The sequence below is a fragment of the Furipterus horrens genome, unplaced genomic scaffold (genome assembly GCF_987537825.1).
Source record: "Furipterus horrens unplaced genomic scaffold, mFurHor1.1.pri manual_scaffold_3, whole genome shotgun sequence".
Classification (NCBI taxonomy): domain Eukaryota; kingdom Metazoa; phylum Chordata; class Mammalia; order Chiroptera; family Furipteridae; genus Furipterus; species Furipterus horrens.
In genome coordinates this window covers 63,839,969-63,867,567 of record NW_028327173.1, presented here as the reverse complement: position 1 = coordinate 63,867,567, position 27,599 = coordinate 63,839,969, and the positions used below count along the sequence as shown (strand labels likewise).

Genomic DNA, 27,599 nt, shown 5'->3' with positions numbered 1-27,599 from the left:
CTCAAAACACAAAATATAAATCCATATATACAATGAAGTCTTAAACCATTTTATGAATGATTAAATAGACAGAACCTGAATAATTGTCTTTCTCATAGAATTATCTCTTAATGATATGTTTTCTATGGCATTTATTTGGTAGTGTAATTAAATAAATACAAAATAAGAATAAATGCCTGTATTTTAAATTCCACTTGTGTTTAGCTTTTTGACAGCCAAAATATTTACATTTATTTGATACATAAAAGCATGATGATTTTTGCTGTGAATATACATACAAATACTAAAGTCATAAAAATCCCATTAATGAAAAGACAATCCTACCAGGCAATGTCGCCTTATTTTTGTCGTGTTTTGTCTTTTTTTTGACACCTGAGCTCTTTTGTTTTTGCGACTTTGGAGGCATGGCTGTGACTTAGGCTGCAGAGAGAGAGAATATTATTAGGAAATGTCTGGTTTACAGTTTCAAACAGTAAGCATTATCATTTAGTAAACACGAGAATATGTTCTCTAAGATTAGCTTGCCGCTAAATCAACATTTATCTTCATAGAATGGGTGTCTCTGGGCGAAGGTTTACTGCAACAGCAATCTCATTGATAGATCTTGCCATTGCAGTGCAGCCCTTCTGCTGAAGCACCAGGAAGTGACCTGCCAACACTTCAAGGTTTCAGCCTCATGCCCCACCAGTGACACTGCTGTCCCCGCCTGTTGCTGTAGTTCTGCACCCAGGGAGTTGTTCTGTGCCACCCTATGCCAGGATCCCTGGCCGGTGCCCCAGCTACAAAGACAGGTGTAAAGTCCATGGGCAGACACAATCCACATAATTTTAAAATTAACATAATTTAAAGAGTACTTTTGTCCTAACATGTGTACATGTAACCATTGTGCCTTATTTGTGCTGTCAGAGAATGCCTCCAAGTTTCTGCAGAATTGCTCAGTAAGTTTGACAGGACACAACACTGGCCAGGGGCCTTGCCATGACATCAAATCCTCGTCATCTCCTTACTGCTCACCTATGCCCCATCTTATTAAGTGGTTAGCAGTGTGATTTCAGGAGTCTAACAGCAGGGTTTAAGAATAGGCTTTACCTTTTACCAACTGAGTGACCCTGGACAAATTGTTGACCTAATTCTGAATTGATTCATCACTTTAATGGCAGTAATAAAACTTATCTCACAAGATGGTTGTGAAGATATCATGAAATAAAGTTACATCATCCTCAAATCGGTCATCTCGCACTGTTTGACTCATTTAAAAAAACCATCACAGACTGAATACGCTTTCATAGTATGAGGGAGAAAGAAACTTTTCTGTCCTTAAGTTTCTTTTGGTAGTTCTAATAATCAAATAGGTATGAGACAGATTAAACAGAGAAAATAACCAAATTTAACATATACATATGTATGGCAACCCTGTATAATTGAGAGAGTTAGAGACTGCACATGCACGAGAAGTTCAGAGACAGAAAGAGACGTGACATTCTGAGCTAGGGAGGAGGTAATGCACCCTGGCTTCAAAGGGTTATTTCAAGGAAAGCCCATGTTCAGTAATTATTAGTTTGCCCTGCCATATAGATAGGTAACTTAAAAAGTCATTTTTGCTTTTAACTCTTATTGTGGGTCAGGCTCCTAATTTAAATTCTTCTACATAGTTAAGAGTGGGGAGCAGAAGTTTCTCTTAAGTCTGCAGGGTTTTGGTTGCCTTTAGTTTAAAACAATCCATATACCACTAAGACACATCTAGAGGTAGCTGGGTCTGTTACTCTACAATTGCCTAGAGTCAAAACATCATGAGTTTTATTTTATGCCCCATACCTTGATGACTAAATCTTGATCGAAGTGTGGGTGTGGGTGTCTAAGTGTTTGGGCACACATATTTTTTCCTTCGGATTTTTCACATGTATTTTTTCAAACAGTAATAATGAGAGATCATGTTTGTTGATTGTTATGTGCCAGGCATGATTTGAAATAATTTACAAACATTTTAAAATTTAATTTTAACCACCCTTTTAGGTAGGCATTTTATTAATGCTGTTATCTTCATCTCCAAAGAGATCAGGTAACTTGCCTGAGAAAACACATAAGCTGTGAGCAGTGGAGATGAGTGTGAACTCCAGTGGTCTGGCTCCAAGGTCTGCACTTGCAACTTTGTACAAGACCATCCCTTAGCTCTGGCTGGCATGGCTCAGTGGACTGAAAGTTCTCACCACTTTTTTCTTTTTCCCAACTAAAGTAAAGTTATTATTGTTAAGAGTAGCAGAAGAGATACTTCATCTAATCCTGAAATAAAGGTTGTGATTACCTCAGTGGCTTGTATTACAATTGTTTTGCAAAACCACTATAGCTGATTGAATTGCAAAACAAAATTTGTGAAATACTTATAAATATTTAAGCATTCTATTTAAATATTTTTATATTAAAACCACTTATTTTCTTTGTAAACGAATTGACCTCCGGATACCTTTCTGCTACCAATGTAGCAACGGACACATATTCTACCTTCCACACTAAGAGCAAAGGACATTAGAGAGAAACCAGAGAATTGTTTGTGTACAGGGTAAGTCCTCTGTGTAACAGTCAAAATCTGTGCACTCCAGTGATTATGAGGAACATTGTATTCAGAGCTGTCCATGACCTTATTCCAACCAGCTTTCAAGACTTGTCCATGACTGTATTTTTTATGAACCTTTTATTACTTAGGAGGGTAAATACTGCATATGAAGAAATAAGTGAGAAATTATAATTGACATAATACAGTGATTTAAACAGTTATTAGTGTCTTTATTTTGTTTGGCTATAATGCACACACCTGCTTACATGTTCCCATTTGTTACTTGTATGCATGTGTGGTTTACTCCCAGTCATGAGATCTTTAGTTCTGAGAAGACCTGTAGTACAGGCACCTTCTCTCCATGTAGTGTCTTCCTTAGAAAGTGTTATGTCCTGAGTCTTCAATTAGCTGACCTTGTCTAGGTGGTCACTATCCTCTTCTCTCTTCCTAAAGTATTTGTAAGCTCATCATGCTTGTCTCCCATCTTTTCTTTTGTTAAACAAATATATAGAATATGATCTAAGACTAACATCTTGGGAGTCTGGTAAATGCGTCTCTAAGAACTGCTGCTTCTTGGTCAGTCTCTACCAAGATCCCAGTTGAGCTTCAAGGTTCTCCTGGGCTGATGAAGCATCAAGGTTCTCCTGGGCTCTTCAGTGTCTTCTCACAAGTACACAACATTTACCCCTCAGAAATAACTGTTCCTACAGTTCCAATTAATCTCCTATACTTGCTCTAACCTACTTCCACCTCTTTCCAAGAGAGAAGACTCTTTAAGTAGATGCTATTCTTTGAAATGTCTCTTGAATTCTAAGCCCTCCTTTCCTATAACTTCCATGTGTTCAGGCCTTTAAAATGTCCTTCTGTACCAGAGTCCCTAACTATTTTGTGCCTTGAACTCCTTTGGCAGCCTAGTAAAGCCCTATGCATCACATAAAAATATGGGGTTACAAGGAAGACAGATTTTACTGAAATTATACAGTTATCAGAATATTTTAAATTATGATATGATAATTTATGTGCTTCTTTATTAATACATTAACTAACACGATCTGGCAGTACTTCTAATTATCACCTTAATTTTGAAGATGTGAGGAGCATAAATCATGTATCTATAATGTAATATGAAAAGAGCTGTAATTTCTCTTAGTGACAAAGTCACAGGTCTGCGGTTTGTTACCAAATGCATGCATGTCAATTAGCAATTAGTAAAAATAAACATGTGATTTTATTTCTCTATCCCACAGATTCCCCTCTCTCCACCCTCCAACCAGATCATGAACATTTTGAACTGGCTTCCTGACTCTGTTCCAACCAGAATAGTCACCCACAGGATGGACCCTCAGAACTCTCTTTCTAAAACGCACATCTTAACAAGTCATTTCCTTGTATACTCGGGAATATAATAATGTGGGTCTCTACTGTCCACAGAGACATTCTCCTCCATTAGCGGAGCTCATTTGAAATGCCAGCTTCCTGGAGCCACTGTGATTCTGCAAGTCTGGGCAAACCTGCATTTTAAAAATCACTATGAGGCAGTCTTGCACAGGTGGTCTGCAGACCAGACTTTGCAAAACAAGAAAAATGTGTAAGCATCACCTTCAACACCCTTCACAGTCTGTCTCACCATATCCACTCTTCAAGTACTACCCCAGCCTTATAGGATTACTCTCCATTCTCTGAACATTTCCGGTATCTCTAAATAGTCTTCCTGTCTCCCCCTCTGTGAGGAATCCCCTTCCCTCCCAGCCACACCGGTCCCACATCATGCACACATTTCTCTGCTTGCTTAAATCTTACTCATTCTGAAAGGTTCAACTCCAATATCACCTTCTCTCCTAAGCCTCCCCAACTTCCTCACTCAGAGGCTTAAACAATTTTGTTCTCAATGTTTCCCTCTTCATTTTCTTCACTCTTGATCTACTCCAGCCCTCTCGTAACCCCGCTCTTAAAGGTACTGAAGTCACCTCCCTAACTACTTCAGTCCAATTTATCATTTCCTTTTTGATCTCCAATATCGATCAGTAACCAGGATCATGTTGCTTTCCTCTTCATCCACCCATCATCCATCCATCCAACCATCGACTCATCCATCCTTCCATTCATCCAGTATTTACTGAGCTCCCACTATGTGCCAGACAACGTGGTAGGCACTGGGGATAATACAACCTCTGAACAAAACTCAGTACCTTCCTTCAAAGTTCTTAAGAGTGTCGTTAACTGCCCTCTCGTTGCTATTTTTTTTTCTGGCAAACGCAGTTAAAGTTTGGTTTTTTGTTTTTTGTTTTTGTAGTCTTCACTGCTTTCAGCACATAGCTGGCACAGCTCGTGTTCCATTCGATGCTCTTGAAAGAGTGAAGTACTTGTTTTTCCAAGCCTCCTTTCCTACTCAGAGCTTCCCTTACCTGATACTGCTAAACTGAAGAGAAAAGCAGCCTCTGTGCAGTACCCTAGGGAAAAACTCCTTCTGGGCTGAAGATGGCGGTTTAACTCTCCTCTCAGAAAATCAAGTCTTAAGAGCACAAATCGCAGCTCCTCCGCAGGCTGTTGCTGTGACGCGTCCCCGTTGCTAAGAGAAAAGAGGCGGTAACTCGGCAGAGATTGACAAAGCGCCAATACCAATACCGTCTCCGTTCCCTAACAGTGTCTCAGAACAGGCTTGTGATTGGCTGCTATGATAAAAACGTCACGCAACAGGAAAGAGAGCTAGGCCCGCACTTTTCCACTCGCAACTGAAGTATATTGAGGACAGTGGCCTAGCCAGGCCTCTCCGAGAAGTATCCTCCTAGGGCGTGGCCTCTGGCAGCAGGGAGGGAAGTGCGGTGGGAAGCTTGCGGGGTTGGCATTCTTAGGGCAGCTGCCTGCGTCCACTGAGGGGGAGCTGGACCCTCCCAGAAACCTGCCCTAGACTGCAGCGTGAAGGAGAGAGAATCCGTTCCATTATCTTCTGATGTGTTACCTTTTACTCTTGTCAAAGTAACTTTTGTATAGAGTTTAACTCAAATTGTAAGTAGGAGTCTCAGGGGAAGAAGATTAACCCCCTGAGGAACTCCAAGGTTCATTTTATCCGCTGTTACGAGTCCTATGAGATTCATACAGTGAAGCTCCTCTCTCTGAACACTGTCTTCCCCGTTCTTTAAAAAATAATTATAGATGATTATTTGTAAACTGGCAGAATTTAACAAAGCAATGCAATTGACTGCTGTAATTGGTCTAAATTAAATTTTTACACGCAATTTAAATGAAAATATTTCATTGAGACGGCTTGTTGACATATCTGAGACTTAATGATCCTAAATTAGATAAAGACTTTACATGATGTGTAGGGAGATCATATGCGGTGTTTCAAATTTACGTTATTTCAAATTTCTGAAGAATTTGTGTTTGGAAAATGCAAATAAATTTTACTAAAGGAGTTACTTTTTAAAGTAACTTTTTCAAAACAAAAGAGGTGGACTTAGCATTGTGACATCCTTTCCGCAGGCTCTTCCACTCCCCACACTGAATGATAAGTTTTCCCCTGGCCTCAGTCCTGATTCTTTTCTCACTCTTTGCACTCTCCTGCTGCTGTCATATCTACTCCCTTTGGTCCAGCCATCTCTCTATACACATCAATGACTTCCATTTCTACACTTACTCTCCAGCTCTTCATTCCAGACCTGAATTTCCACTCCTTATTGAACATTTCCAAATACATGTCCGTCCAGGTTAGTTCACCATGTCTGGTGGTTGCTAAATGAAGATATTGAATGTATAAGTGAATGAATGAATGACTACCATAGTTATCACAACCTGGCAGAGTCAACCTATTGTCTTTCAGCTATCTTTCAGGTATCTTTCAGAAACTTTTTTCCTCCTTTCTTTTCTTTTGTTTAAAATTGTTTTTCTATTACAGTTGTCCCACTTTTTCCCCCATTGCTTCCCCCCACCCCAGCCACCCCTTCTCCCACAGTCATTCCCCACCCCGTTGTCCATGTCCATAGGTAATTTATAGTAGTTCCTTGACTAGACCCTTCCACTTCTTACCCCCCTTCTCTTCCACCTCCCTCCCCTATTGTCACTGTCAGTCTGCTCCTTGTTTCCATGCCTCTGGTTCAATTTTGCTTTTATTTGTGTTGTTCATTAGTTTCCTGTACTAAGTGAGATCACATGGTATTTGTCTTTTGTTGCTTGGCCCTCCTTTATTTTCAAACTGATGGACAATAGTGTCCATTGTCCATCAGGTTGAAGAGCCAGAAATCTGAGTCATCCCTGGCCCCTCTTCTGCTGCCCACAGTCAACCTGTCACTCTCTTATTGCTTTCCTTTTCTAAATAGCTTTCAAATCATTCATCTCTTCTTGGCCATCCTCACTGCCTTTGCCGTATTTCAGGTATGCCTCACCTTTCACCTCGATGATAATAATACTCTCTTGGGTTGTGCTGTCTCCTCCTTTCTGATTTATTTTGCCAAATTGCTGAAAAGTGTTTTACTACAAAGATTCAATCCTGACATCACCTGCTTATATATCTTCAATCTGAAACCCTGTACAAATAGGGTTCTAAAAGATATCTTAAAGATATCTGTAAGATAATGAGCTATTTATAACCTCATTTTCTGCCTCTTTTCACAGTTAATTTAACATTTTAGTCTTAGTGCTTGTCAACTAAAGTCTGTAATAGCTGAGGACCATGAAACCATAGGTATAGGGGATTGGTAATAGGTTGATGGAAAGAGGCATTATAGCTTGAAACAGATTTCTGCAAGTTAGATATATTTGTTTCAGATGAATAAATTATTCTGCTTTACAATGTATTTGTTCTAATTTTTAAAATGTCTAAAATTCTTATGCAATGTGATACGTCATTATATTTCACTAAGACTGAAAAAATGTCTAAAATCACTACTAACTAAAATTGACAGGAAATTGAATAAACTGAAGCCCAAGGCAGCTGTGACATGCTCCTTCTGTGTTTTTCCACAGCATACTGATACACAGCCAGGGGTTTGCATGTCCCAAGTTGAGAGGCAGCACTCTGGTTACACAGAGCTCTCGACTACCCCCAAAATATGCTATACCTTTCACATCTGTGCATCTGTCCATCTTGCTGCTTCTACTTCTACCTCCACCTCACCTTAAAACTCCTTTCTTCATCTTTGTTACTTGGTAAACTCCTATTTATTTTTCAAGATCCAATTCAAATATCACCTTTCTGTAAAGCCATACAGGTACCCAACAGAACTAGTTACTCTCTTCTCTGTCCACTATAGCAAGTATTACATTGTGTTGCAATGGCTTGTTTATATGGATGTCTCTTCCACTGGACTTTAGGGCAAGGATGGTGTCTCGTTCCTTTATATTTCCACTGCCTAGCCAAGTGTCTGACATGGGTATTTAATAAAACATGTGTTGACTATACTTAAAGCAAATCTAGAAGAAGCTCTCTAACAAAAGCTTCTTTGTGTTTTTCCAAATAATCTTCTTTTCTTTAAAAGAAAAAAAAAACCCCATAATGCTTTTGCAATCAGATTTAGGAAGTAAATATTATAATATTGTGATTTGGGTGAGACATTGAGCCTTTCATTTTTTTCTTCTTTAGAGACACCTCAAGGGATGTCTATTTGGAGATTTTAAAAAAATAGCTTGGAAGGTAACGATTGAGGATGCTGAATAGGTATTGTTATGTTTTGTTTGTCTGCATCAGTATGCCTGGGAAGGAGGAGGGTGGTAAGGAAGGAAGTTTCCCTGTTTGAGTCCTAAACTGCTGGGATTTCGATAATCTGCCTGGGGAACCTATCACACCCAATTTCATGAGGAACAGAAGACCAGTCACCTTCAGAAATGAGAAAACAGGCAGAAAAGTCTGACTTGGGAACAAAGCTTAGATATAGAAGGAGAGGGCCAAATGTGACAATTCTAGAAAAAAAGGACTAAAACTTCAATAAGATATTGGAATATGTGTAACACCGAAGTGGGGAGAAAGGCATTCTTAACCATTTCTGCACAGAATTTGAGTATAATGGAGACTAAAGAGGACACAGCTGTCCCCCAAACTGCTGGTTTCTCTGGCAGGGAAAGCAGGGCCCTACAGGTGGCCTGCAGGCTGTGGGCAGCAGATGTCTCTAGAGGGTGCAAATTCAGGAGCTCAGAAGGAAAATATGGGGCCATGTGGTAGCAGAGTAGACAACTTTGTGAGTACAGGTGAGACTCGACTCTCTGTACTTAAACAGTTGTTGGTGGAAAAGTCATTGTATAGTGGCGATAGTACTATTAATACAATATCCACAGGCATCAAGAGCCAGTAAAATATCAGTTCTACATATACAATGATTACTACCGTGAAGGCACTTTAAATAATTTTTAAAGTGGAATTGCTCAAATAATATTGTCCTTAAAGTTAGAAAATGATGCTGAAGCCTAACTTTGTCATTTGCTAGATAAATAACATTAGGCAAGCTATTAAAACTTTCTATATTTCAGTTTTACATCTGCAAAATCTGGGATGATCATCAGAGCCCAGCCAGATGAAAAGGGAGAGAAACCATGTTGCTGTCTTATGGGATAATCTTCAAGAGAAATGAAACTTCACAGTAATGAATTGGAAATAGGTTGTCCTTTGGTTTGGGTTTCCAAAGGGAACTACTCACATACCAGGAGAGAGATAAAATGAATTCTCTCTATCAAGCAGGCAGCTTCAGATTTAAAATAAGATCAGTGATAATATTTTTGTGACTAGCTTCAACCAAAAGATAATGCTCCCATCTCTGAGTTCAGCCAGTTTTAATATCTAAATTTTAAGCAGTTCAATGTGCTCCCAGTAAATTGTCTAGTTTGGAAAACTATGCTCAATAAATTATCACAAATGTAAATAAAGAGACTACATGTTGGTTAACAGAAATTAATTTCTCTCTATTTCTGCTAGGTATATGGCCAGCACAGTGTCTCAAATGTGGTACATACTCAATGAATAGTTAGTTGTTGAACCAGATTTAATCTTAAATTATGTTCCAGGTGAATTTATAGACATTGTCACTGTCCTTTGGTGATGATTAAAGGTAGAATTGAATATTCAACTGTCTACTAGACATTTCCATTTGGATGTTGAATACAGAGTTATCTAAAGGCTGTCCCTGGTGTTAGAGCCAGCCAGGAAATATGCATTACTAATTCACTAGTCCATGAAATATTTGTTACCTACCTATTTGTACAGAAATTGAAGTGTTTTAAAACTTGATAGCAGTTTGATAGAATAATTACTTTATGTTATATATCAACAAAATTGAGATTAGTATTTTAAATACCTTCATTCCATTTTTCTAGCAATTTATTTTAACTATATTTTATAGAATTATCAGCTTGTGAGAGAAATGAAAATAAAACCAAACCAAGTAGCCTCAACAGCTGGCCTGAGAAATACCCAACAGATATGGCAAACACATTCAGGGCTGTGCTCCTGATGCCTTCCCGGTGACCTGCTCACCCCAGATGAGGGCAATTCCATTTATATGGTTGCTCAGGCAAAAACCTGAGTTATCCTTGACTTCTCTGCCTCCCTCTTCACCCTTGGGGGAAATATTTTCAATACTGCAGCAAGATGGATGCACTTTTAAAACAGAAGTCAAATCATGCCAGTCCTCTGCTCAGAACGCTCCAATGGCTCCCATTTCTTTCTGTGTAAAATCTGAAGTCCCCACAATGGCCTACAAGGTCCAGCATAACCTGGCCATGGTTTCTAGCTTCATTCCTACCATTCCTCCCTGAGCTTCACACTGCTACACAGACACACTGGCCTCCTTGGGTTTATTCAAACAATCCAGGCACACCCCTGCTTTGCATTAGCCAATCCCTCTCTCTGGAACACTTGAACCAGATATCCTTCAAGTTTTTGTTCAAATGTTAATTTCTCAATGAGGCCTACCCCCACCCTATTTACAAATGGCAACTGTTCACTCCTGATTCTCCTTTCTCTACTTTATTCCCCCCCCCACCCCCCGCAGTATTTATCACCTTCTGACACATTCTATAATTTACTTATTGTGGTCATTGACTTTGTCCACTAGGATGTAAACTCTACGAGGACAGAAATTTTTGTCTTTTTTACTGATGCATCCCCAGTATCTAAATCTATGCCTGCCATATAGGAGGTGCACCGGAAATGTTCATTGAATGATTTGGAATCATCACTTCGGAGAGTATTTGGCAGTCTTTATTAAAACTGAAAATGGAGATATTCTATAATCTAGCAATTCTACTTTGGATATTTACCTTAGAGGAACTCTCACCCATGTACATGAAAAAATGATTCACAGATGTTCTCTGGAGAATTATTTTTGTAATGGCAAAAGATGAAAACAATGTAAATGTTCATCAGTAGGAAAATGGATAGAGTGGTATGGTATAGTCAATAAATTACCATAAAGCTGCTAAAACAAGTAAACTTGCATGGGTGTAGCTCAGAACCAAAATCATGAGGTAAATACATGTACAAAAACATGTATGAATGATTTCTATATAATGGATACATGTATGTGAGAAAAATATTACAAATGAACTGAAAGTCACACCTATTTGTGACAGAAGGTTGCATTTGGAAAGGGATGGTTAACTTTATAATGTTTTATTATATTATTTCTTATAAAATATAAAGACTAGAGACAAAATGAAATATAAAATTGTTGGATTTGGGGGTTGTGAGTATTGAGTGGGATTCATATTTTCTTCTTTGTACTTGACTGTATTTGAAATTTTCTCAAAATTAAAAAAAACATTATCTTCTAGACCCTAAAATCTTTAAGAGCAGGAGCTATATATTATTCATATTTCTATCAATAGTACCTAATACCTTTACTAGAATATAGGAGGCCCTCAATAAATACTTGTTGAATATATGTGTTGAATACATATACATTTTAATAAAGAAAAAGAGATGGAATTTAGGTGGGAAGCAAATGAGTGGTATAAATACAAAGAGACAGAAAGGGGAAAGACAGGGGTGACATGTACAAGACTTAATACCTATGCCACCTAGACTTTCAGCTGAGCTATGCTACTCTAAAGCACACAGGATTTTTGAGAAAGCTTCATATACACCAAGCTATGTTAGGTTGCTGGTTGCTTAAGTTTGAACACATTCTAAAATCACTACACTATTTACTCACCCCCCCATGTTTGTGTTTATCATTATTGTTTACTTCTTTGTGTTTGTGCTTACCTCTTAATTTATTGTAATTACATGTAATCTTCTTACTTTTGCCTTTTAACCTTTGTATCAGTTTTATAGTTAGTTGATCCACTGCTTTTAGTGAGAATTTTTTTCTTTCTTATATATTCTTATTCATATTCTCTATATATCTCTACACACATACCAAACTGTCTTGAAAATAGGTAGAGTAAGTCCTCCAATTTTGTTATTGTTAAAATTGTTTGGTTATTTTAGGTTTTTTGCATTTCCATATGAATTTTAGAATCAGCTTGTCAATTACTACAAAACAATTTGCTGGAATTTTTATTGATACTAGGTTGAATTTATAAATAAACTTGCTAAAAATTAATGTTATTAATACTGTCTTGTAATTCATGAACATAATTGATTCTTTTATTAATTTAGATCCCCTCCCCCAAAATCAACATTTATAAGCACATAAAATATGCCAGGCACAGTAATGAGTGCTTTACATGCATCCTATTATTAAATGGATTATACATAGAAGGAAAGCAGAAGTAAAGAGGTTAACTAATTCCCTGAGGTCCTGGAGGGAATTTGGGCCCCCATTTATCTGAGTCCAAAGCCTGGCTTCTTCTATTCACTAGCCTGCTTAAGTCAACTCTAGGGTTAAGTTAGGGATATCATTTGTACCTATGAACTTCTCCAAAGTTTAGACTGTTCCAGAAAAATCAAGCATTTCAAATTCCCATTGTCAAGATGATTTCACCGTTAGTGTAAGGAAATGGTGTTAAAGCATGTGGAGACATATGGGCATTAGAGATTAAATTATATCTTCCAAGCTGCACTTGCAAATTGAGTGTTCCAATTAGCCTTTTGCATATCTACCTTGTTCACAGCATTTGGGATTCAGGTTAATGAACAGCATACAATTCTTGTACCCATTGCAAGCAAAGGTATTGCCATTTATTAGTTATCCATGCAAACTGGTTTTGGATTTGAAAAACATTTTGTAAAGAATCTGACAACTCTTGGTATAATTTGGGGAATTCCCTGTTATGAAAATTCAGTGATTTTTACAAATTTACACCCCCCTCCAAATCAATTAAAATATATCCAAAGTGGTTGTAATTCAAATTAATCCAAGTTCCTGATCTATTCCTGATAAGGAGTAAACTAAGGTTTAATTAAAGAGAGAGAGAGAGGGAGAGAGAGAGAGAGAGAGAGAGAGAGAGAGAGAGAAAGAGAGAGAGAGAAAGGTTACGGTTAGACATCTACTCTTAAAGAAAAAAATGTTCAATGGCACTTTTTGAAGAAGAGAGACAGACTTTTTTCAGGACCCCAGAGAGAGTTACAGGGACAACTGCAATGGGATTTTACAGTGGGGAGAGAGATGGGGCTCAACTCTAAATTTGGACTGGTCCAGCAGATGAAAAACAACAGGGGTGAGGGAAGTTCTGGCTAAACCTACCTAACTGAAAACAGGCCAGGGTGATCTGACACCACTTGAGGGATGATGGAAGATGAGGAACCCCGTCAGCTATTGAGGGTGTGTGTGACGCGGGCGGCGGTAGGGGTCAGGAAGGGAGATTCTGGTAAACTGACTTAGCAGGGTTCTTGCTAAAACTGGGTATTATAAGGAAAAGCACAAATGAGCCTAGAAGTTTAGGAGCCTTATTAAAGTTTGGCCAAGCAAACACTCTTAGTCACTACCTCTTGTATTTCTAGTCCCATTTCTTCTGAGAGCTTTCCAGGGCTCTTCCTGTCCCAGCACCTGGTCTAGAGGGGTCTAGTCAACAGTTCATTAATTTCAGAGCAATTTAGTGAAACAGGAAGTCTCAGGCTTTGAAAACGTTACACTTGATGAGCTCCCCTGAATACAAAAATTAGAATGGACAGCTGTTAGGACAGGGCAGTGACCAGCGGCCAGACTCTCGGAGTGCATCCTGGCGTCCCTCCCCTCCCCCAACCACGTGAGGGGAATGGGACAGAAGGAGGGGGATCCTTCTGTGTCTAAAGCCCAGAGCACAAGAACTTTCGGCTCAGCCATTGGCTCTTCATCCACCAGAGAGAGCTCCCGTAGGCTAGTGTGAGTTGTTTACCAGGACCAGAGAGGCCCCTGGGGCAGGGGTGGGGGTGTCCGGACGCTGCTGGCCTCATTCCTCCTTCGCCCCGCCTGCGCCCGTGAAAGACGGCCCCAGAGGGCGTGGCCGGGAACCGGAGCTGTGGGGCTGACCGGCACGAGTCAGGGCGGCCAGAGGGGGGAGAATGCCACCGGCAGCGGCTCCCCGCAACCCGGCCCGCGCTCCTCCCCTCTGAGTCGAGTCTCAGCGGCTTCTGGAGTGGCGCCCTGACATACCTCGTCCCTCCGCGGCAGAGGAGACCTATGGCTTCCCTGCCGACCCGTTGACGCTGCTTGTCCGGGTCGCCCGGTTGCCCCCGCCCGGCGCCCCCTCCGCGTGCTGCGGGCCGCAGGTGAGCCAAGCCCCCGCACCGCCCAGAGGCGTCAGGTGTCGTGGGCACGGCGCCCACAGCGCAGGGAGGAACCGTGATGTCGCGAGCCGTCGGTGACACAAGGCGGGAGGGTCGGGTCCCCGGACGTCGGCTCTATGGAAGGGACACAGGTGGCAGCGGGGTACCAGCTGCAGCAGCTGGGCGCAGCGCCCGCCTGGCCGCCCCGCCGAGGTCAGTGGGGGCGCGCGCGGGCCGGGGGTCGGGCGGGAGCCGCGCGGGGCACCCGGGACCCAGTCTAAGCTCCGGGCGGGTGAGAAGGGTTGTGGCCCGCCCTCCTTCTGCGGCTGGGGGTCTGTACCGGTTTCAGTTTTCAAAGTGCACCCTGCTAGCAAGGGCGTAAGTGATGCGGGAAAGTTAACGTTTGCAGCAAGTTTAGCAGTTAGTCTTTTACAGACAATGTAATGTCTGGGCAGCTCGGTGCAATGTGCTGAATTAATTAATTGGGGTTGGTTCATTTTCTCTTTGTTCCTGTGGGTTACTGTTACAGGGCGTGTGGCTAGTTTGTTTAAAGTTTAATTTTCCCTGTATCAAAATAGAAAGGGCGTCATGTGACCTCAAATCTGTAATTCAACATGTTTTATTAAGAACTTCATTATGATGGTGTTCATATGTATTTTGAGCAACATAAAGTCATCTTCGTTTTAAGTCCCGTAATAAGTAAAGTCTTTTAAAATGTTGATTAAAAATATACCGTTTTGAAGACAGACATAACGTTCTTGAGTGAGAATCGTAAGGTATTAATAAGGTTTTTCTTTCATATATGTCTTTACTTAAAAGATATTGTACTTATACTGTGAGAGGAATTTTTAAAATCTGTTTTTAAGTATATTTTATTATGTTACAGTAGTCCCAGTTTCTTCCCCTTTGCTCCCCTCTGACCAGTGCCCCCCTTCCCTCCAGCAATCCCACCCCCACTTAGTTCATGTCCATGGGTCATGCATATAAGTTCTTTGGCTTCACCCTTTCCTATGCTTATTCTTAACTTCCTCCTGCCTATTTCGTACCAACCAATTATGCTTCTTAATACCTGCACCATTTCCCCATTTCTTCCCTTTCCCCCTCCCAGCTTTTAACCCTCCAAATGATCCCCAAGCCTGTGATTCTGTACCTATTTTGTTTGCTTAGTTGGATTTTGTTTTTATTTTTTAGATTCAGTTGTTGATAGTTGTGAGTTTGTTGTCATTTTTGTGTTCATAGTTTTGATCTTCTTTTCTTAAATACGTCCCTTTAACATTTTGTATAACAATGGCTTGGTGATGATGAACTCTTTTAGCTTTACCTTGTCTGGGAAGCACTTCATCTGCCCTTCCATTCCAAATGATAGCTTTGCTGGATAGAGTAATCCTGGTTGTAGGTCCTTGCTTTTCATCATATTTAATACTTCTTGCTAGTCCCTTCTTGCCTGCAAAGTTCTTTTTGAGATATCAGCTGAAAATCTTATAGGGACCCCTTTGTAGGTAACTCTCTTCTTCTCTCTTGCTGCTTTTAAGATTCTCTCTTTATCTTTAACCTTTGGCATATTAATTATGATGTGTCTTGGTGTGGTCCTTTTTGGGTCTAGCTTGTTTGGGACTCTCTGTGCTTCCTGGACTTGTATGTCTATTTCCTTTACCAAATTAGGGAAGTTTTTCTTCATTATTATTTCACATAAGCTTTCAATTTCTTGCTCTTCCTCTCCTCCTTCTGGCACCCCTATGATTCAGATGTTGGCACATTTAAAGTCGTCCCAGAGGTTCCTAAGCCTCTCGTCATTTTCTTCAATTCTTGTTTCCTCATTCTGTAGTGGTTGACTGTTTTTTCTTCCTCATGTTCCAAATCATTGATTTGAACCCCAGTTTCTTTCCCTTCACCATTGATTTTGTGTGGATTTTCCTTCGTTTCATTTAGCATAGCCTTCACTTCTTCTCTTATGCATTTGCCATACTCAAGCATACCTGTCAAGCCTGTGAGCATCTTTTTCTCCACTGTTTTGAACTATACATCTGTTAGGTTGGCTATCTCCTCTGTTAGGTTGTCTTATCTCCTCGTTGCTTAGTTCTCCCACTGAACCTTGATCCATTCCCTCTTTTCGGCCATACTTCTCTGTCTCCTCATCTTTACAGGCTCCTGTGTTTGTTTGCCTCCGTGTCTTAGGTAGACTTGTTGCTCCTGTTACATTGTAAGAGGCAGAACCTTAGGTATTCATCGGTACGGGTGACCCGTTTCACCACGTTGTGGCGCTGTATGTGGGGGAGGGGTCTGAGAGGGAACAATGCCGCTTGCTCAGCACTTGCCCCTTTTCCAGGTGCTTCTCCCACTTCTCCTATGGGATTGGCACCTCTCTAGTGTTGCCCTGGTCGTCGTTCCCAGAGTGGGTGGATCTGTGGACGTTCTAGGACCATGGGGGCCCTTTATAAACAAGTGGGCTCTGCTGAGAGACCGGCAGTTTCTTCCACCACCCTAAACCCCACTGGTGTGCACAGTCGGAAGCAATGAGGCTTGGATGGTGAGCTGCACAGTCTGGTCTGGTGCTGGAAGCACTCCCCAGGTGTCCCTCCCCTTTGTTTTAAAATGTGTGACTGCACTTTCTGCTGACCTGCCGCTGCTGCTGCCACCACATCGCATCCTCTCCATCCTGGCTCCGCCCCTCCTACCTGTCTGGATGAGTATTTCTTCTTTATATCTTTGTTTGTTGGACTTCCATGCAGCTCAGTTTCCTGGAACTGATGGTTGTCTCTAGTTTTGAGGTAGTTGTATTCCTTCTTAGTTGTGGAGGGAGATGCAGCTGTCTTGTCTAGGCCTCCATCTTGGCTGGAAGTCCTGTGAGAGGAATTTTAATGTTACTCACAAACCACACTTTAATGAGTTCTATCATAATTATTTGATTTTGAAGGTGTTCATTTGCTGTTGTAAATATGTCATATGTGTTATTGCCTCAGTAATACCCTTCTTCTTTTTCTTTCTTTTAAATCATGAGTTTAAAAACTTTTCCCATGTCTAGTTTTTATAGTCAGTATCTATTGTTTGGAGGTATAATGTTTGCTAAGAATGTTTGACTCAGAACCAAAAGTGAGATTCTAGACTTGAAAAAGTATAGTGCCTAAACAACGACTTGTCAGATATTATATTAATATAGGTTGAAACCCTTCTTGATTTCTGAGTACATGTTGTTGGAAAAATATCAGAGCCAGCCTTTCATATGGCAGGACACTACTCTCCCTGGTGGTTTGGGGTATTTTATTTTGAACAGATTTCCATAATATCACTATTAGTTGGAGGAAAAATAGCCAAGGTAGATCCCAGTTTCTGGATTGACTTCTTGGCCACTTTGGAAAAGCTGACTATAAAGACAATAAAACCAGCCTTATCCTTTTCAAAGGGACAAAAGAAATAATAGGTATGAAGTACTCTGAAAAGTAAAATGTGCTACAGTAATATAAAGCCTCCAATGTAAAGCAAATACAAGTGACATGGCTGATTGGGATCTGGGTTTTTTTCTTTTTAATTTTTGATGTCTTATTGTTTATGCCATTACAGATGTCCCATTTTCCCCCTTCATCCCCCTCTCCCCTACCCTCCCTCCACTTCCGTAGTCAATCTGCACACCATTGTCCATATTCATGAGTCCTCATATATGTTCTTTGACTAATCCCCTCACCTTCTTTCAGTTAGTCCCTCCCTCTTCTCTCCCCCCCTACAGCTGTTACTCTGTTCCCTGTTTTCATGCATCTGGTTCTATTTTTCCATTAGTTTATTTTGTTCGTTCGATTGTGAGATCATACGGTATTTTCTTTCTCTGACTGGCTTATTTCACTAAGCATAATACTCTCCAGTCCCATCCATGCTGTTGCAAAAGGTAGGAATTCCTTCTTTCTGCTGTGTAGTATTGCATTGTGTAAATGTACCACAGCTTTTTTGATCCCCTCATTTACTGATGGGCACTTACAATAGTTAAGATTTGGAAACAACCTAAGTGCTGATTGTTATTTGTTCTTAAATTGAGCTTCTGTGTTCCCTGTTGTAGAACAGCTAAGTCTGCTGGGACACACACACTGCCATATTAAGAACCTTGTTGGCTGTTTAGGAAAATGCTTTGTTTGCTGGGGCTGTAGGGAAAGTGAGGCTGTTTGCTTTGTGTGAGACCCTGTGAAAAGGCTTTATTTGCATTTTCATTTAATGCTCAAAAAACTCATGTGAGGGCAGCTACTGTCATAATCATTTTGCAGAAAAGAAAACTGAGCTTCAGACAGGCTGAGTGGCTTCCCTCATGTCATAAAAGTGTCAACTTGTAGAACTAGGATTAAAAACCAAACACGACTTGTTGTTTAAAACTTTTTAAAGATAATCTGATAAATCTTTAAGTCTCCCCAAGAAAAGTGGCTGTATCCACATATAAAAAAACACTTTTCATCTTATTTCAAGGTCTTCCTACGCTCTGAACCCCTGACCTGGGCTTTTGGGTCTCAACCCATGCTCTAACTCTGTCTGTTACTGAATGAGACAGAAAGCCAATCATGCCATATATATGTATATGTACATATAAGCTTTTTCCTAAGAGCAGTAGTAGCCCTCAAATTTCAACTGGGTAAAAGTTCATTTAATAACTGAAACAAAAAGAAAAATGGCGTGTAATATTCTAACCAAGTCCCTTTAACATCTACAGTGCAGTTGAAAACAGTGGTGCTTATTTGAAACCAGAGCTTTTGTTTAGACTCCTTCAACTGCAATAGCAAATAGTATAAACTTGTCTTTATTTACAGAATGGAAACAGTTTTGTTTGTTTGTTTGTTTTCCTCTAGAGATGGCGACTTCCGAGGTAGTTATAAGTAGCTGCAGCTTTCACCAGGAGGAAAATTGCTCTACTTCTAACCAGACTACATCTCCCACTGAGGAGCTTCTATTAGAAGACCAGATGAGGCGAAAACTCAAATTCTTTTTCATGAATCCTTGTGAGAAATTCTGGGCTCGAGGTAGAAAACCATGGAAACTTGTCATACAAATTATAAAACTTGCAATGGTGACTATCCAGGTGAGCATCAGTGACTGAATCAAGACTTCAGAGGCTGGGGCACTCTCTCTAATATTTCACCATGAAAATGGATGCTCAATTCTCAGTATATATTTGGCAAGTTGGAAAAGCTTATATTTTGTGATTATTTGTACTGGTTGTGATTTACTCTTGTGCAGATATGTTTTTCTGTTGGTGAGAGTAATTATCTCTCCTTAAAAGCAAATGGTTGAACATGAATATTTTCTATTTAAGTGAGCATTGTGTTTCAGGCTAAACATCATCATGTTCAGTTCTTAAAATAAATCAGATATAGTGGTATTCCCATTTCACAGATGAGAATACTGAGGATTAGAGAGGTAAAACAGCCTGTCATAGTCAGGAAACTAGAAGAGCAGAACTGAAATTCAAACTTAGATTTATTCCCTCTAAGGCTTATGATCTTGATTACTAAATCGTCTTCCTCTGTTTCCTAGAGTGGCTAGGAGGAAAACTGGCTGGTAGTTTAAAATATTAAGCCTGTTAATAATAAACATGTGGAAAGTGTTTAGGTAAGTTAGGTAAGTTTTTGAAATGAACCAAGGGTTTCTTAATTGAGATGTTTTCTTAATTTATATCTGAGCAATCTAGCAAGTATTACATGAAGACAACTTTGTAATTAAATAAGGGTGACTTGGTGATAGATTCCCTCTTTTCAGGAAGAAGAAAGTGGTCTTTCTGTTAAGTTTGAGACTTTGTGTCTCGGTAGCAAAAGAAAGATGTGTAAGGTGGTAGGCACCCTATCTTTTCCCACTTCCTGGCTCAGCCTATGAATCATAGCAGTTCTGTCTCAGCCATGGGTCCTCCAATCTGCCTCTAGGCCACAGGGACTGTTGTCTTCTCGTTGTACCCTCAGTATCTAGCTAAGGACTGGCACGTGGGAGGTCTTCCTGTATCTGAATGAATTGGTAAAAATATGTTTGTGAATTCTCTGAAGGCTTTTTGGTCGTCAACTTCAATAGATATGAAATCCCTGGAATATCAGACTGTCATCTTACTGGGATTGAAAAAGCATTTTCAGCTTAAAGCTGCTCTTCTGAAATGGGAGTTGAGTCAGCTGTAGAGAGGTGACGTGTGTGGAGTGTAGGGCACACATTTACAAGGGGAGAAGAAAGAGGAAAAGATTTGTCTACTCTGTATTTTTCCTGGTCAGACACCAGATTACTTTGTGTAGCTTGGGTTTAGTCTGTTAGATGGGTTCAAGTTTTTAACTATATACCTTTTGGTAATACGACTTGGAAAAATTATTTAACTTCTCTGAGCCTTTATATACTCATTTTGTAAAATAGGACATTAGGAACTATACTGTGGGGTTAGGATGAGGGAAGCCTCCGGAATAGACTATGGCACATAGGTGTCCAGTGTTCTTCCCCTTTCCCATATAAAATGCACTCTGCCTCACTCTGGAATTGGAGTCAGAGTGTATGTTCTAAACTACGCGCAGGAGCATGTGTGGTGAGAGAGACTTGGAGTAAAGTAAGGGTTTGAACATGGTTGATTGACAGAGTTTACATTACTATGTCAGCAGTGCAGTTAAGCAGACTTTTTGTGTGTGACCAACTGGTTTCAAGTGAAAATCTGGGGTCAATCCTGCACAAATATTAAGGATATGTTATATTACTATACTTTAACTTAGAGATGAGTTGAAAGGATGTTTTTATTTTGGGTCTTATTGTCCCAGTGTTGGTAATTAGACCTAGGAATATGACTTGATTGTAGGACTTATATAAGGTATTTCTTAAATTATATTATATACCTTCTTCAGGACTTTCTTGATATCTTACAGAATTTGTTTTTAAACTCTCTACTTGCTGTCCAAGTCCCCGCACCACCTGTCTCCATTTATTCCATAATATTTTTTCTCACTTCCTCCCAGAGCACTAAGTTCTGTGCTACCTTCTCAGCCCCTCAAGTGTTCTCTGCCCTAGTTCTGCACATACTTCAGAGTTTCTATCATTCTTTCTTTAAGTAAACCTTCCTATTTTGTAGCCAAAACGACCTTGCTCCTCTGAACACCCGAAGGACTCATAAAGGACTTCTCTGAACTCCTAAAGTTTTTGATGGTTCGGGCAATGTCATAAGTGAGATCATACATGAAAATAAATGTTGAAAAGATGCAAAGCCACTTTCTTTTACTTTAGATCTAGAAGCCTACCTTATCTTTAGGGACAAATTAATTCACAGCTACCAAAGGTTAGTTTCTATTGTACATATTCAGGATTAATTAGACACTGACTATTGAATAGATAAATTGATCATTATATGAAGACCTTTATTTTGTTGTTTTTTCACCCTCTTACTTTTTCTTTTTTTTCTCTTAAGCTGGTATTTTTTGGGCTAAGTAACCAGATGGTGGTAGCTTTCAAGGAAGATAACACTATAGCATTCAAACACCTCTTCCTAAAACAATATGTGGACCAAGCAGATGACACATACGCAGTGTATACGCAACGTGATGTCTACAGTCAGGTCATGTTCGCAGTGAACCAGGTAAGTCAAGCATTGCGTTTCTTTGAAATGTACAGATACTTTAATGGGATTTACTTGATTTTCCTCTCTCAGGTGCGTATGTGCATTCTTTACTTGGGAGAAAGAACAGTTAGCAATGTACATAATAGAAACTGACATTCAAATGAAGAAGGGTAGCATTTCTGTAATGACATGTATAAAATCATTTTTAAATTGTTTTAAAAATATTTCCAACAAACTTGACAAAATTGGAAATTGAGAAGAGTTTTTGGTTAGTAACACAGAGACAGAAACTTTAAAGACTTAATTAAAAGAATCAGAACTAAGGCTTGCCATGAGAGCCTCAAAGATTTAAAATTATTAACTATGACCCTGGTTGTAAGTAGTCATTAAGTCTTCAGAGTTTATAATTTTAAGGGCCCTTAAACACTTAATGAGAATATTCACTTTGCAGAGTATATGTAGCAACCAAGATCTGAAAGTTCATTTAAAAAATAAGTAAGGCTTTTATGTCATGCATGACAATGATCTTATTGCAATATTGATTAACTGCCAAAAATGTAAGTTTGTTTTTCATACAGATGAGTCAAATTCCTATTCTGAGTTTCTAATCAGTTTGCTTTTGCTATACACTGTAGTTTCTCAGGATCCTAAATCTCTTATTTTGTAGATATCATTGAAAGTGTTATTGAAGTCAGTATGGGTTACTTTGCAGACCACATCTCAAAATTATCAAAATTTTTCTTCAAATAACTGTTACAGAGCAATCAAGGCTCTTCCCTATCTAGAGACAATCTGTGCAATGAGTGAGATGGTAAATTGCTAAGGCAGGATATATAATTATGGTCCCAAGGCTTTCGGTTAGCATTCTGATTGCAAAAATTGGCCTCAAATCTACAATAATAGAAGTAAACACGTAAGTTTTTAAACAGAATTATGTCATTCAATTTGTAAGGAAAAAATAGTATAATGCTGGGAATAGTATTGAAATTTTTGTTTTAAGTCTATTAAGTTTTTCTAATGCTACTCTAAACCAAATTTGTAGTTGCTTTTTTTGGGGGGGCGGGGGGGACAGCTGGATAGAGGCGAGAAGTAAACAGTTCATTAAATTCTTCCTAAAACATTTTTACCTTTATTAGTAGACTTAAAATTAATTTTAGAAATATAATACTATTTGGCTTTCAAACCATTCTGTTTATCAGATTTCCATATTCTTTATAGAAATGCATGTAGATTCCTTAGTTTAGTACATAAGTAGATAATATTAATTGGGGTGATTTACCTTGGGCAAATAATTGCCCATCACCTTCGAAGCAAGTTTTAGGCATTTTTTGCTTAAGATAAAAATGTCTTGATCATGAATAACTAGAGTTTTTGTGGTTAATGAGGTTAGTCATTCTACATGGTTCCAGAGCACTGAAAAGGGACAATATGGACTGATATTAAAGAGGGATCTTTGTTTGCGGTAAGGAAGCATCTTGAGAGTTGAGGTGATAGTCCCTGAGGGGAACTAACAGATAGGACAGTGGCTTCTCAGTTCTTGGAGATATTTCCATGACTAATTAGTTATCCTGAAGGGTTTAGCTCTCAGATGTCCTATGACTAGACTATCTCTAGGGCTCGTTCTGATCCAACACTAGTTATAACATCACTTCATGTTTATTATGTTTGCTTACTTATTTGAATGTCAAGACACTAGTTATTTTGTTTTAAATCGTATCTTGGCTTTCCTCAACCATTGGTGGGTCATCTTGACAGTTTCCTTTCTTTCATCTTCCCCTTAAACTTGAGCATTCTCAAAGGTTTGTCCTCCTGCAAAATTTCCTCCACCCTGCAGCCTTGTAGCCATCACCAAGGAGAGGTGTCTCCTACACAGTCGCTCACACTGCTCCATGCCAGACAGCTCACAAGCACCTGAGAACCACTTTGTACAAAGCAGGTTCATAGTCTCTTCCCACCTCCTCCCCAGACTTGTTTCTCTTTCTGGCCAGTTGCTTAGATATGAAAGTCTCAGGGTCTTAGAATCATTTACGCTTGCAGCTTAAGCATAGTCTGTAAATTACTACTTCTGGTTGTCTTCCTTTCTTCCCCGCCCACTGACTTACCACTTCTTGGCTGTTTTCTAAAGGATTCACCTAAAAATCACAGATTTAATTGTATAATACTCCTCATTCATTACATATCTATCTATATTTATATATCTATATCTATGTCTATATCTACATCTATATAGTGTTCAGTGTCACAGCATTTAATGTATTTATTCTTTGAAGACAGAGGTATATAAAGGGCACTCTGATTTTTGTAAGTGAACAAATGAGCTCAAAGGCTCCTTATATATGTTAGGATCAGGTGATCACAGAAGGATCACAAAGAAGCAATGGTTTAATCTGTTTTACCTTGGGTGCCACATCACTCAGATAAGGATCTTTCGTGTGTTTTTATATTGTCTCCCAAAGGAGGACTTCTGACCCATGGATCTATGTGAAAAACTCCTCCTCTCAAGGCAGAGTGGCAGAGGCAAGTGGGGACAGCTGCCCAGCCTGATTAAAGCCTCACAGGCCACAGCCACTTAGTAGCCCCACCAGTCAATCCCACAGGTCATCTGCCTTCCAGCCATGGTCTCACCTCACATTCTTGTCCCAGAGTCCTGACTCGGGCTCCAGAGCTGCCCTTTGGCTGGACAGAGCCCTTCCACTTGCCCCTGAACATCCAGCCCTTGCAGGTGCTCACACCTCTGCAAAGAGTCTCAGTAGCACAGCAAGGTGGTCTGGCCATAGCGTAATTTGTAAAGTTAGCGGGGACCTCCAGCCCTGTGCCGCAGATCTGTGTTTCAGTACCTCACAAGCTTTAAGATACACAGTTTCTGTGGTGAGAAGTTTCAGATCTTCAGGAAATTCCTATAGGGATTGCCTCACAAATAGAGTGCACTCAGAGGGCCCACAGGATCCCATGTAAGTATGACTTGACTTCATGAGCTCTGGTTGCCTTTTCAGCTTTACCTCCCATTACACACCCCATATTCCAGGCACACTGGTCAACTTGGTACCTGTGTGCGTTATGTGCCATTGAGTCAGCTGCAGCTCTTGGAGACCCTGTGAATGAGTGATGTCCACAATGGCCTGTCCTCAACAGCCCTGCTCAGCTGCTGTGAACTCATGCCTATGGCTTCTTTTATGGAGTCGGTCCATCTCATATTTGGTCTTCCTCTTTTCCTGCTGCCTTCTGTTTTCCCAGCATTATTGTCTTTTCCAAAGAACTCTGCCTTCTCATGATGTGCTTGAAGTAAATTACTATACTCAGTATCTTTTACCTTCTTTTTCATTTAATGAACTTTATACCTCTTACACCCTCCTTGCTCCTCGCTCCTTGTAAAACTACTGGTTTGGTTCAGAGTGGCTTTAGAAAGAAAGACTTAATACACTATTTCCTTGACTAGAAAACAAAAATCTCAAAATGGAATATTTCCAGCATCATCCTATTCCCCCCTACATGTAGGACATAATGCTGCTTATTTATGGTACCATAGATTTCTGGCTCATTTTCCCAATCTTAATGCTGATAGAAAGATTGATGCCATAATCATGCACATTATCCTGGTGGTTTATTTGCATAGATTAACTCTGGTAAATGAAGAGCCACTATGGCATTATAATAATTTTTTTTATTTCACTATTAATTTGACACCTACTCTGTGCCTCATACTGTTCTAAGTACTGGGGTTAGAGCAGTGGACTTGGTAAATTTCTTGCCCTGTGGAATTTAAATTTTAATGGAGAAGATGGATTTTAAACAAGTTTAACCAAAATGATTTGATTTCATGTAGCAATGAGTGCTACAAAGTAAAATAAAGTAGCATAAGGCATTAATAGTCCATGGTGTTCAGAAAAGGTCTCTCTGAGGACTTAACATCTGGGGAGGAATATTTCAAGTTGAAGGAGTAGCAGCAGCAAAGGCCCTACAAACCAGGAAAGATGGAGTATGTTTAGGGAAAATGGAAAGGAGGAAGGTGTGACTGGGCCAAGTGTCTCAGGCTTTACATGCCCTGGAAAGTAACCTGGAAGTTCACTCTGTGTGAGACAGGAAGCCATGGAAGGGCTTTCATAAGGGCAACACTCTAGTACACATTAGGAAAGGCCAATTTTAGCATCTGTATCAGATATTGTTTTTGGTACATAAATACAGTAGTGAGCAAATAGACAATGTCAAGAAAGTCATATTCTAATAGGAAGAGATAGTAAATAAGGATGTCTATCTGCTATGAGTATACTGTACAATATAAATAAAAGAAGCAGGCAGAGTGAAAGAGGGGAAAGTGGTCAGGGAAGGCTTCTCTGATAAGGCGGCACAGGTGAGCAGAGAGCAGACAAAAGAGTGGAGAAGCTTCCAGGGAGAAGAAACCCCAAGAACAGTCTCAAACAGGTTCATGCTTTGGGTATCACCTTTCTAAGGGTTTTATGTGTGTTAATCCACTTACTCTTTGTAACTGCAGTAAGGAAACATTTGTAATCATCCTACGAGTTCTTTACGAAGGTAGAGGGTGACAAGAGTCTGGTTTGGAAGCAGGAAAACCAGGTTAACCAGGTGGGAGATGATCGTGGAACAGACTAGGGCGATAGCCGTGAAGGTAATGAGGAGTGGTCAGATTTGGGATGTAAATTGAAAGTAATGCATGATTTTGGTTGGAAGTGGAATATGAGAGAAGACTAAAGGATCATTCCTAAGGCTTGGCCTGAAAATTGATTGACTTATGGAGTTGTTCATTGAGAAGAAAATTATTGTAGGAGGACCCAGTTTTTCTTGTTTGTCTATTTAAGTTTAAGAATCACCTTAGGCTCCATAGGTAGATTGCTACCCCCCCTCCCCCGTATATGGACCTGAGTTGAGAGGTCAAGGTTAAACATAAAAATTTGGAAGTCACCAGTATTAGATGGTATGTAAATCATGGGACTGGCTGAGATCACCATGGAGAGAATGTGGATAAAGAGGTTGAAGACTGAATCCAAGGCACTCCAAGAGGTAGAGGCTGGCAAGAGGGGAAGGTTCAGGTACGGAGACTGAGAAGGAGCAGCTTGTGTCTAGAAGTCGAGTGAAGAAAGTATCCCATGAAGGGGAGAGCACTCAACTGCATCAAGTACTATGGAGAAGTTAAGTTAGATGAGGACTGGGAACTAAGCATGAAGCCCTGAGAACTGAGGGCTAAGCACCATATTTGGTAATATGCTGCCTGGACAAGGCCCAGTTCAGAATCAATTCCATGGGCTCATATTATGAGGGAGTACACCCCCAAAACCGGAATTATCTTCTGGAGGGTGGGCCCTTTGTAGTACAGGCTTCCCCTGCTAGGTGAGCGTTCTGGAAACCCATCTGTATCAGGGTACCAGCTGGCATTGCTATGAGAGGCTGTGTTTGGCTTCAGTGAATTTTTTTGAAGACTCTTTCAATGTCTTTATTTGCCCATTTCATGATGGGTGATTTATGAGTGCACATGCCCACACCACACTGAATGTTCAGCAGTTTTTGACCAAAAATGGCATGACCCTTGTGCCCCACCCTCCCTATTCATCTGATCTTGCCCCGAGTGACCTTTCTTGTTTCTCCCATGAAAAAATTCCTCAAAGAGAAACATTTTGCCAATGTGGAAGAGGTGAAACAAAAAACGGCAGAAGCACGCAAAGGCCTCAAAATTGAAGAGTTCAAACACTGTTTTGAGCAGTGGAAAAAAATGTCTTGGTAGGTGTATTGCATCAGATGGAGAGTACTTTGAAGATGACTGAAGTTTAAACATGTAAGAATAAGTACACAGTTTTTTAAATACAAATTCTGGGTTTTTTGGGTCCCCCCTCATGTACATGATTTCCTTCAATGATCATAGAATCTTTTTATTTTTTATTTTA

The 27,599-nt window shown here is 39.9% G+C and overlaps 2 protein-coding genes across 3 annotated transcripts in view; one reads left to right on the top strand and one right to left on the bottom strand.

Annotated features, from left to right (window-relative positions):
- DNAI3 (dynein axonemal intermediate chain 3) overlaps nt 1-406 on the bottom strand; it is a 64,330-nt gene extending 63,924 nt beyond the window's left edge. For both annotated transcript variants that reach the window (XM_090271701.1, XM_090271700.1), the window contains exon 1: nt 325-406. In XM_090271701.1, coding sequence (XP_090127827.1) covers nt 325-406 — 82 coding nt within the window. The remainder of the gene's footprint in view (nt 1-324) is intronic.
- Nucleotides 407-13,780: 13,374 nt separating this feature from the next.
- MCOLN3 (mucolipin TRP cation channel 3) overlaps nt 13,781-27,599 on the top strand; it is a 35,316-nt gene continuing 21,497 nt past the window's right edge. Inside the window, exons 1-3 of the mRNA XM_090269679.1 lie at nt 13,781-14,168; nt 18,986-19,215; nt 21,556-21,723. Of these exons, the coding sequence (XP_090125805.1) occupies nt 18,988-19,215; nt 21,556-21,723 (396 nt within the window). The 5' untranslated portion in view covers nt 13,781-14,168; nt 18,986-18,987. The remainder of the gene's footprint in view (nt 14,169-18,985; nt 19,216-21,555; nt 21,724-27,599) is intronic.